Genomic DNA, 11,785 nt, shown 5'->3' on the forward strand with positions numbered 1-11,785 from the left:
AGTAGCTGCCTATGACAGGCAAAGTGGCTGCTCCACTTCTGATCCAGCTCCCCTAGAAAGCAGCAAAAAATGGCCCAAGTGCTTGGGTTCCCATTTGGGAGATCTGGAAGAAACTCCTGATTCCTGGCTTCCTCCTGACCCAGCCTCGGCCATTGTGGCCATATGGGGAGCAAACCAGTGGATGGAAGAGCTCTCTCTCTGTCTCTCTCTGTCTCTCTCTGTCTCTCTCTCTCTCTCTCTCTGTGGAACTCTGCCTTTCAAATAATAAGTCTTAAAAAAATATACTTGGGTCTCATTCTTCCCCCCACCCGGTTCTCTACTTTCCTCAAGATTCAGAGTATTTTCTTAATTTCTTATGTATCCTCCTTTAAAGACAAGATAATGTCACCATTGAAAAGGGAGATTTCTCAACAGTTCCTTAGGGAATTGGTTGTTGGGGGCTAGGACAGGAAGGATGAAAAGCAGTTTCACCCAAGCATCTGCTTTCATCTAGGAGGCGAAGCAGTGTAGTAGAAAGGCATCTGCTCTCCTGAGTGTTGGCTGGGCCTGAGCAAATCACTGGTGTCCTTCTGGAACCGTGGATAATCTGAAGATGTCTGTCACCCTATCTACTTTGTTGAAGTTGTTCATTAAATGCCTGCCTTCTAGATGGTACCATATTAGGCCCTTCATATATGTGTTAGTTCATCATTCCTGACCTAATGCTCAAGTGGTAGTTATTACTACCTCGTTCTAATAGAGTACTTCACAGAGTTGTATGAATACTTTTAAAGAAACTAGTAAATATAAAAGCGACTCAAATACTCTAAGGCATTATTATAATGAAAGATTTTTTATAAGTGATATTTATGAAATTGGTAAATGGATATGGGGAAAATTTATGTGATAACAACATTTTAGAAAATCAGTTTACAGTTAAGGATTTTTTTTTTAAGATTTATTTTATTTATTTGAAAGAGTTACAGAGAGAGGTAGAGGCAGAGAGAGAGGTCTTCTATCTGCTGGTTCACTCCCCAGATGGCCTCAATGGCCAGAGCTGCGCCGATCTGAAGCCAGGAGCCAGGAGCTTTTTTCAGGTCTCCCACGTGGGTGCAGGGACCCAAGGGCTTGGGCCATCTTCTGCTTCTATCCCAGGCCACAGCAGAGAGCTGGATCAGAAGTGGAGTAGCCGGGACCAGAACCAGCGCCCATATGGGATGCCGGCGCTTCAGGCCAGGGCTTTAACCCACTGCACCACAGCACCAGCCCCAATTAAGGATTTTTTAATATACAGGTTTATAATTCACATATATAAAATCACCATAAAACAATGTTTACCAAGTTTTCGTGTTTGTGTACCATTAGGTAAAAAACTGCTAACTGTTTGATGAGCCTTGGGAAATGATAAATGGCACTTGAGGGTGCACACTATGAAGCAGTGGTGGTCCATCTTCATCACTAGTGGGAGAGGGGAACTGCATCAAAGTGTCTGTGTATACATGACTTTGTGTGCATTATTTTGGTTGCAGGGCAATTCATGACGTGAAAGCCACAGATCTGGGATTAGGTAAAGTAAGATTTAAGGCAGAAGTGGATTTCGATGGACGAGTTGTTACAAGATCATATTTGGAAAAACAAGATTTTGACCAAATGCTACAAGTGAGTTTATGTATTTACATTTTCTTCTATAGCCAAGGATTAGAAAATTACTTTTTCAATAAATAAAAGTTTTTCTTTTACAGGTCTTAAAGTAACTTCCTCTTAACTTTGTAGGTCCTAAAATTTGAGAGTGAGTTGGAGGAAACAGCAGAGGGCAAACTTATTATTGAATTGTTTATGCTTGTTATGTGCCAGGTTCTTTATCTAGTTCATCTAATTTTTGTGTAATTCTGTGAAGTAAAGAAATAACATTTTCATTTTAACATGTCGCAATTGAGACACAGAGAGACAAGGCAACGTAGAGAAACCTGTCTCAAGTTGCAGGGCCAGATACATGGAGTCAGGTACAAAGTTAGAGATCTCTGACTCCAGCATCTATACTTTTCCAGTAAGAATACAATTGGGATTCACCTTCCACCCACAGTTTCACAATCTAAGGTTACAGTTCCTCATAGTCAACTGTGGTCTGAAAATACTAAATGGAAAATTTCAGAAATAAATGATTCATAAGTTTAAATTGCTGTTCTGAGCAGTATGCTGAAATCTCATGCAATCCTGACAGGGCTAAAGCATTGTTGCAGGTATTTAGGGTATAAACCAGTGGATGGAAGATGTCTCTGTTTCTCCCTTCTCTATCATTCTACCTTTCAAATAAATAAATAAATAAATAAATAAATCTTTGAAAAATGTGTGTATGTAGTATCATATTGTATACTTTTTAAAAAAGATTTGTTTGAAAGGCAGAGTAATAGAGAAAGAGAAGGAGAGTGAGATATTTTTCTAGTTTGTTTCAACTGCTCTGCTTCCAATCCAGCTTCCTGCCAATGACCTTGGGAAAGCAGTAGATGATAGTCCAAGTATTTGGGCCTCTGCCACCCAAGTGAGAGATCAGGATGGAATTCCTGGCTGCTGGCTTTGGCTTGGCCCAACCCTAGGTCTTGTATAATGGGGAATGAACCATTCAGTAGATAGAAGATCTTTTTCTCTCTCTGTCTCTCTGTTACTCTGCCCTTCAAATAAGTTAAATATATAAATAATTACATAAGTAAATATTTACAAAAATAATTTTAAGAAGTGTTTTCTGTGGAAAAAAAAATTAACTTTGTTTTCTCCTTTTCTTTTCTATATAGGAAATTCAAGAAGTGAAAACTCCAGAAGAACTAGAGACCTTTATGCTTAAACATGGAGAGAACATTATTGACACCTTAGGAGCTGAAGTGGACAGACTTGAGAAGGAACTAAAAGTAAGATGGTTTCATAACAGTAACATGATGACAGTGGCAGCCATATTTGGAATACTTTGCATCAGATATACTAGGCATGGTTCTATAACATCATAAATTGAAATTTTGGGAAACATTGGTTCATGGACTTACATAGATCTTTCTAATAGTATTCTGGTAAAAACAAACAAAAAAAGCATTTTATGTGACATCATACTTCAGTATGATGCAGAAGGCGCTTTATGCATACTTCCCATTTTGTCCTGCATTTTTACAGGTTACTCAAGAGTTGAGTTTTAATAAAATTGATACATTTCACTACTTCAAGATGGATATTTTAAAATGATACTGGCTTTTTTTTTTAACTGTTGAATTTGTAGTAGTAAAGGGACCAATGACAGTCCGGTTTGGTGCCAGTTAGGTTGCACTTTACAAAGGTGCCAGCAGTTTTATCTACCATAACTTTTATGCCACTTGAGGACGTGTCAGCAGAGGAAGGGCAGTTAACAGCTTAGTGTTAGTTTGGAAATGTTTGTGACCTTAGAGTGCTCCAGAGAAGTTCTTGGGACCTCAACACTGTTTGGACCTTGAGAACCAGTGTTAGGTATAGGATAGGAGACAGCAGTTCTTTTCATACAAGGTAACATGAGAAAGAATCAAGTTTGCTCTTCTACTTGTTTTTATTTCCCTGACAAGGAAAATAATGAACTAAATCTTTATTCTGTACACTTTAATAGAAACAATAAGTCAGATGCCAGACTTAAGAATAATTAGCAGATTGTTCATTCTAAAATATATGTACACTTATCACAATCAACCTTGTTATTTTTGTTTAGCTAACTTTGTATTTTAATTAAATGATATTAAGTCATTAGCAGTGTTTTTAAATTATACAAGGGATCTTTAAGAAGTTCATAGAAAATGTGTACTATGTTTTAATTCCATTTTTCCATGAATTAAAAAATATTTATTTTTATTTTACTTGAAAAGCAGAAAAAGAGAATTTCTTCCATGCACTGGTTTATTCCCAAATAGCATGCAACAGCCAGGGCTGTGCCACGCCAAAGCCAGGAATCCAGCACTCAGAACTGGGTCTCCTATGTGGCTGGCAGGGACCCAAGTAGGTGAGCCATCATCTGCTGCCCCTCAGGGTGCATATTAAAAGGAAGTTGGATGGGAAGTGGAGCCAGAGTATGAACCAGGCACTCCAGTATAGGATGCGGGCATCCCAAGTAGAATCTCTCTCTCTCTCTCTCTCTCTTTTTTTTTTTTTTTTTAAAGACTTTTTATTTATTTGAAAGAGTTACAGAGAGAGGTCTTCCATCCATTGCTTCTTTCCCCAGTGTCCACAATGGCTGGAGCTCAGCTGATCTGAAGCCAGGAGCCAAGAGCTTCTTCCAGGTCTCCCATGTGGCTGCAGCAGCCCAAGGACTTGAGCCATCCTTCGCTGCCTTCACAGGCACATTAACAGGGAGCTGGATTGGAAGTAGAGCAGCCGGGACTCGAACTGGTGCCCACATGGGATACCAGCACTGCAGGCCGAGGCTTTAACTCACTGTGCCACAACACCAGCCCCCCAAGTAGAGTCTCAACTGCTGTGCCAAATGACCCCCATTCTATGAACTTTTTAAAGTGCCCCCTTTGAAGTCTTTGAAGCCAAGAAGCCAACTCTTTTTTTTTTTTTACTTTTATTTAATGAATATAAATTTCCAAAGTACGACTTATGGATTACAATGGCTTCCCCCCCATACCGCCCCTCCCACCCACAACCCTCCCCTTTCCCACTCCCTCTCCCCTTCCATTCACATCAAGATTCATCTTCGATTATCTTAATATACAGAAGATCAGCCTAGTATACATTAAGTAAGGATTTCAACAGTTTGCTCCCACACAGAAACATAAAGTGAAAAATAATAGATGATTTTTTTAAATGATGATGAAATCAGATCAGACCTATTGTCATGTTTAATCCCAGTGAGAGTCAAGTTGGGAATTGATAATTTTTTTTTTTTTTTACAGAAGATCAGTTTAGTATGCATTAAGTAAAGATTTCAACAGTTTGCACCCCCATAGAAACACAAAGTGAAATATATTGTTTGAGTACTCGTTATAGCATTAAATCTCAATGCACATCACATTAAGGACAGAGATCCTACATGAGGAGTAAGTGCACAGTGACTCCTGTTGTTGACTTTACCAATTGACACTCCTGTCTATGGCATCAGTAATCTCCCTATGCTCCAGTCATGAGTTTCCAAGGCTATGGAAGCCCTCTGAGTTCTCCGACTCTTATCTTGTTTAGACAAAAGATTATTTATTTATTTATTTGAAAGGCAGAGCAATGAAAGCAGAGGGAGAGAGACGGAGATTTTCCGTCTGCTAGTTCACTCCCCAAATGGCACAATAGGTAGGACTGAGCCAGGCTGAAGTCAGGAACCAGGTACGCCATTCATGTATTCCACGTGGATGGCAGGGGCCTATACACTTTGGCCACCATCTGCCACCTTCCCAGAGTGCGTCCAACAGGAAGCTGGATTGGAAGCAGAGCAGCCTGGACTTGAACCAGCTGGTGTCAGAAGAGGTGGCTTGATTTGCTGTGCCACAATGCCGGCCTACATTAAGCTAATTTAACACACACATTCAAGTAGAAACATCTCTGGCTAAGATAGTACAGCGTAATTAATCTTAAATGAAAGGAATGTTTTTCATAGTTGAGATGTCAAGCCAAAAGGGAATATATGAATATAAATCTTTCTAGTCATGAAAATAAGCTGATTTTCTTTTGAAAACTTTATACAGTGATGTATTCCCTCATTTTTAGTATTTCATGGTTGTGTTCTAAGTTTAAATTTTAATTATCATTGAATTTCTTTGAAAAACCATGCTCACTAATACTACTTTGTACCAATATAGCCATCTCTGTTGAGTAATACTATTGGGTATTAGAATGGATGGTATTTGTAGCATAAAATTCTAGAAGTTCCATAGTTCTATGTAAAGATGCTAATAATAGAGGCTAATTCAGAAATTCCCATGTTACAGAATGGGAATTATAAAATTATTACAAGACCTAAATATGTCTAGCATTCTTTGTGGGGCAGTGGGTTAACCCACTACCTGGAATGCCTGCGTACTCTCTCAGAGTGTTGGTTTCAATCCTGGCTGCTCTGCTTGTGATCCAGCTTTGCAGCAGGTGAGGCTGCAGTGCTTGGGCCCCTGCCACTCATGTGGGGATCCAGATTGAGTGCCAGGCTCCTGGCCTTGACCTGCCTATCTGTCTGTGTATCTGTTGCCTTACCTTTCAAATATATGAAAATAAATAAGTAAAACATTTTTTAAAAGACGTACTTATTTATTTGAAAGACAGAGCTACAGGGAGAGAAAGAGAGAGGGGGAGAGAATCAATCATCCATCTACTGGTTTATTCCCCAGATGACATCAACAGCCAGAGCTGGGCCAGGGTTATCCCAGGAGTCTGGAATTCTATCCTGGTCTCCCCATATGAATGGCAGTAGCCCTAACACTTGGGCCATCTTCCACTGCTTTCCCAGGCACATTAACAGGAGGCTGAATCGGAAATGGAGCAGCCAGAATACAAACCAGCACTCATACATGATGCTGTTGTTGCAGGTGGTGGCTTATCCTGCTGCTCACAATGCCAGTCTTTTTTTAAAAAAGATTAATTTATTTACTTGAAAGGCACAGGTATATGGAGAGAAGGAGAGAGAAAGAAAACAGAGATCTTCCATCTGCTGGTTCTCTCCCCATTTGGCCGCAACGGCAGGGGCTGGCCCAGGCCAAAGCCAGTAGCCTGGAGCTTCTTCCAGGTCTCCCATGTAGATGCAGGGGCCCAAGGGCTTGGGCTATCTTCTACTGCTTTCCTGGGCGCATTAGCCTGGAGCTGGATCAGAAGTGAGGCAGCTGGGACTTAAAACCAGCACCCATATGGGATACTGGTCCTGCAGGTAGAGGCTTGACCTTCTATGCCACAGCACCAGCCCAAAGTAAAACACTTTTCAAAGCTCATCAAAAACAATTTTTGGGTCGGTGCTGCGGCTCACTAGGCTAATCCTCCACCTTGTGGCGCCGGCACACCGGGTTCTAGTCCCGGTTGGGGCGCTGGATTCTGTCCCGGTTGCCCCTCTTCCAGGCCAGCTCTCTGCTATGACCCAGGAGTGCAGTGGAGGATGGCCCAAGTGCTTGGGCCCTGCACCCCATGGGAGACCAGGAGAAGTACCTGGTTCCTGCCATCGGATCAGCACAGTGCGCCGGCCGCAGCACGCTGGCCGTGGCGGCCATTGGAGGGTGAACCAAGGGCAAAGGAAGACCTTTCTCTCTGTCTGTCTGTCTCACTGTCCACTCTGCCTGTCAAAAAAAAATTTTTTTTTGAACTGTTAATATTTTTCTTATCCTATCCTAGCAATGTACAGAGGCCCCCCTGTTGCTCTTTCAACTAATTATTGATTTTCAGTTTTATTTAAGTAGCAATTTCTTCTGTCACATGATATCTTCTTAGTACATTAATACTATTTCTTCTATTCATTTGTGTGGCTACTTTGTGTTGTGCATATATACTTTACAAATATGATTAGCTTTCTCTCTGAAAAGTTGATTTTATTTTATTTTTTTTAGATTTACTTACTTACTTGAAAGTCAGAGTTAAACAGAGAGAGGACAGGCAGAAAGAGAGAGAGGTCTTCCACCCACTGTTTCACTCCCCAACTGGCCACAATGGCCAGAGCTGTGCCAATCCGAAGCCAGGAGCCAGGATCTTCTTTCAGGTCTCCCACGTGGGTGCAGGGGCCCAAGGACTTGGACCATCTTCTACTGCTTTCCCAGGCCATAGCAGAGAGCTGGATCAGAAATGGAGGAGCTGAGACTCGAACTGGCGCCCACATGGGATACTGACACTGCAGGCGGCAGTATTACCTGCTAGCACCGGCCCCAAAAGTTGATTTTAAGAGTAGATTAGCTTTTTATGTTTTTTATTAGTATACATTATATATTGCATTTTAGATGGAATAACATTAAACTTTTCATGAACAGCTAGATTTTTCAAGTTATATTATGATAGGGAAGGATTGAATGAAGAGGGAAAATAAAATTCTGCCTAATTTCTATTTGGAGAAATATTTTTTTACTCCATATTGAATTTAAGTAGATGGCTTATGAAGACACAGCTAATGAAAAATTGAGAGCAAAAGTGTGCCTTCCATGTTTGGGGGTTCCTGGTTACTCTCACACTAGAATCTAAAAGAAAAACTTTAACAACAATAGTTATAAAAATCCCTGTGTACATTCAATAAAATGCTCTAGCTGGAGCCAAGATCTGTGTGCCTGGGAAAACAAAGGAAGATGGCCTTAGAGCTTGGGCCCCTGACACACACATGGGAGATCTGGATGGAGTTCTAGTTCCTGGCTCTGCCTGGCCCAGCCCTGGCTTGTAGACATTGGGGAGCAAATGAGCAGATGAAAAAATCTATCTCCCTCTCTCTGTAATTCTGCCTTTCCATTAAATATCTTTTTTTTTAAGATTTTATTTATTTATTTGAGAGAGAGAATTAGAGACAATGAGAGGGAAAAACAGAGAGAAAGGTCTTCCATCCACTGGTTCACCCCCAAATGGCCACAACAGCGAGGGCAGGGCTAGACTGAAGCTAGGAGCCAGGAATTTCATTTCTGTCTCCCACGTGGGTACAGGGGCCCAAGCACTTGGACCATCTTCTGCTACTTTCCCAGGCCATAGCAGAGAGCTGGATTGGAAATGGAGCAGCTGGGGCTTCAACCAAAGCCCATATGGAATGCCAGTGTCACAAGTGGCAGCTTTACCCCCATGCCACGATGCTGGCCCTCATTTTTGTTTTTGAATTGGAGACCCTACCATGTATGATATTTAACAACCTGATTTCTGCCTGTCTTTCCTGCCCCCTTAGCAACTTCTGTGCTTAACAGACCATAGTGCGAGTGCATGTGCTCTGGGCACTCTGCCTGTGCCTGTGCCGTTTTTTCTGTGTAGCATTCTTCATTTTCTGTCTGGAAGACTCAGCACATTCAAACCCGCTGACATGCTGTGTGCTCGCTGGAGGCTCTCTGGGTCTCAGAGCAACAGGAACGATTGTCTTGTTTCCCTCCCCAGGGTTTAGTACACTCTAATAGGAGCTGGGGGTCTGGAGTCAGGCCTAGAATCTGTCCCGATTCCATCACTTACTTGCTGTGTGACTTTGGACAGGTTATTTTCTTTAAACTTGTTTTCTTGTATGTAAAATGGAAATAATAATGAGGATTTTAAAACAGACATGCATGTAAAGGCCCTTAGCACAGTACTTGACATAGTGCTAGGTACTCAGTGAGCGCTGTGGTTATTTTTAGCTAGAATATGTTAACTTACGGTGGTTATTACCACACTTATTTCCCTGGCTAACCTGAGTCCCTCAGGGGCAGGAACAGAATCTTATTTATTAAACAGAGCTCCATTTTCTAGCACAGTGCCTGGCCTGAGACGGAATGGATTTATACTCAATTATATAAAATAAGTGGTTATTAATTTGCTGTTTCTGATTGTTTTGCCATGATTTTGTTTCTCCATGAAAAAGAGCACACTTCTGGTGCTTGGCAGCACTTGGCTCAACCTAAATCCTTCACACTTTTTGTATCTTAATGAACTTACAAGCACACCCAGGGAGGTGTGACCACTTTACTGTTTACCGTGTGTCTGTTCCCTTCCTGGCCTTTCCTTCTTGCATAGATATTCCTCTTGGCTATCATGCTGTAGTGAATATATTAATATTAATGTAGTTATGACCAATTCTTAATTCTTAATTTTGTTAATTTAATGTGAACAAATGTCTTCGGTGGTGCTACTGATCAAAAGGAATAAAAAGAAACAGTTTTGCTGCTAATGTGGTGGTGATTTTCTTTCCAGAAACGAAACCCCGAGGTTCGGCACGTGGATTTGGAGATACTGTAAACGTGGCGGAGTGAGGCACTTGGGCAGCTCGTTTTCCAGCGCTCTGCAGAGCCTGTTTCCGCCTCTTCCACGCTGACTGCAGCGCACTCAGAAGCCGTTGTTTCTCCGAGGAAGGAAATACTTTGTGTGGAGAGCGACTGAGCAGGCCACAGAACCAGGACTGCTTCCTAACTTCTGTGAGACACAGTACGTGTTGGATCAGTCTGAAAATCATGATTTTGTGCTTCAGTCAGGAACGTTTTGGTACTTGCATCGTTGATAATTTCTCATGTTAGCCTGTCAGTCTGTGTTGTACCTTGCAATCATGTTTCCTTTCTTCACGCTGGTAAAAAGTAAGTGGCATCCCCAGGATTATGGCTCTCAGTTGTTTCCACTGAAGGTTTCACCCCATCGGAACCTGCCGGCCTTGAATATGCTGGCTGTGTCCTGCCATGTGGTTTTTAAACAGTCACTCTGCTTTCCTTATAAAATGTGTAAATTATTTTGACATACCTTGTGTCTTTGACTAGTGCTAGGAGGAACAGTATCCTAACCTGGTTATCCACAATGTTCATTCCAGAAATGATTTAGTTACTGAACTGAATGAAGACATTTCAGTATACTCTCTTAGGCCATACTTGTTATAATTTTGTAAATTTCCTTGTTTTTCTTTTGCTTCTTTTTCTTATTTGGTTTAATTTTTTTAATGTTAACAGGTATAAAATAATCCTAGGTGTTTCCATGGGCCAGTGTGATGACTTTTTTTTTTTGTTTAAACAAGTTGCAGTGCCATTTGTTTATTTACTGAGAGATAATGCATTTATAAGCATTTTAACACTCTGTAAAATGGACTAGAAGTATTTATAATTTTATAGACAGGATAGCATTTTATTTTAATTTATTTAAAATGAGGCACTACTTGTGTAAATCTCAACTGTGGGATATTTCTTGCTTTAAGGAGGAGAGAAGTAAACCTCTTACGCTGAAACTTGTGTCATGATTTTGTATAATACAGTCAATTGTGTGTCTGTGAGCTTCTTGCAGTTACACATGGGCATTTATCATAATATATTGGTATAATATATTATGTAACTAAATAGCTTTCTAATGACCATAAGCTATCAAGGTTTAAAAAAAAATGCAATTTAGTAATTGAAAGTTTAGTGGAAGACGACAGCTGTCTCCCCTGAAACGAGTCACGAGCACCTGAATGTATTCTGGGAGCGGTGAGCATTGCTCCCAAGAGTGGTGGCAGGAACTTCTCAGGGTGAGCTTTGCTTGCAGACCTAACTACCTTCGTGAGTCAGCATCTTCAGACTTACTGAGATGGGAGATTATTGTAATGCCGGAAACAAAAATAAATCTTTGACTAAAGGGTTTGTAATGGTAATTTTTGATCCAAAACTCATTTGCTAGAAAATTGAAAATTGCCTTAGTGTATTTTCTCCTTTTATGATTATAGAGCATTTTGGATGCTTTACATTTTAAATGATGTAACATTCCTGGTATATTTTGAAAATATAAAATTATTTTACAGATATACATACATGTATATAAAATATATTTGGTTCTCTATTTATTATAGTTTCAAATTCCCTGTTCCTACTTTTTTAGAAACTTCATTTTTCACCTGTAATGATTCACTCTATACTGTGGCTTCTTCCTCCTGGCCCTTTCCCATGTCATTTCATGTCATTGCCATATGAAAAATGATACCTGACAGCTGGGGACTCCTGCATGTGGCACCCACCCCCACCCCACACAGCCTTCCAGGGCCCTTGAATTCTAAGTAAACAGAAACAGAGCCAGAGTTTTGTTAAAGAAAGTGGTGCAGGGGCTGGCACTGTAGCTCACTTGGTTAATCCTCCTCCTGCGGCTGGCATCCCATATGGGCACCGGATTCTGTCCCGGTTGCTCCTCTTCCTGTCCAGCTCTCTGCTGTGGCCCGGGAAGGCAGTGGAGGATGGCCCAGGTGCTT

General features: G+C 41.0%; 1 protein-coding gene across 1 annotated transcript in view; it reads left to right on the forward strand.

The window, feature by feature from the left end:
* SLC30A9 (solute carrier family 30 member 9) overlaps positions 1 to 11,181 on the forward strand; it is a 75,808-nt gene extending 64,627 nt beyond the window's left edge. The window contains exons 16-18 of the mRNA XM_002709279.5: positions 1,509 to 1,638; positions 2,769 to 2,882; positions 9,784 to 11,181. Coding sequence (XP_002709325.3) covers positions 1,509 to 1,638; positions 2,769 to 2,882; positions 9,784 to 9,828 — 289 coding nt within the window. The 3' untranslated portion in view covers positions 9,829 to 11,181. The remainder of the gene's footprint in view (positions 1 to 1,508; positions 1,639 to 2,768; positions 2,883 to 9,783) is intronic.
* The last annotated feature ends 604 nt before the right edge of the window (positions 11,182 to 11,785 follow it).

This window comes from Oryctolagus cuniculus, chromosome 2 (assembly GCF_964237555.1).
Source record: "Oryctolagus cuniculus chromosome 2, mOryCun1.1, whole genome shotgun sequence".
NCBI lineage: Eukaryota > Metazoa > Chordata > Mammalia > Lagomorpha > Leporidae > Oryctolagus > Oryctolagus cuniculus.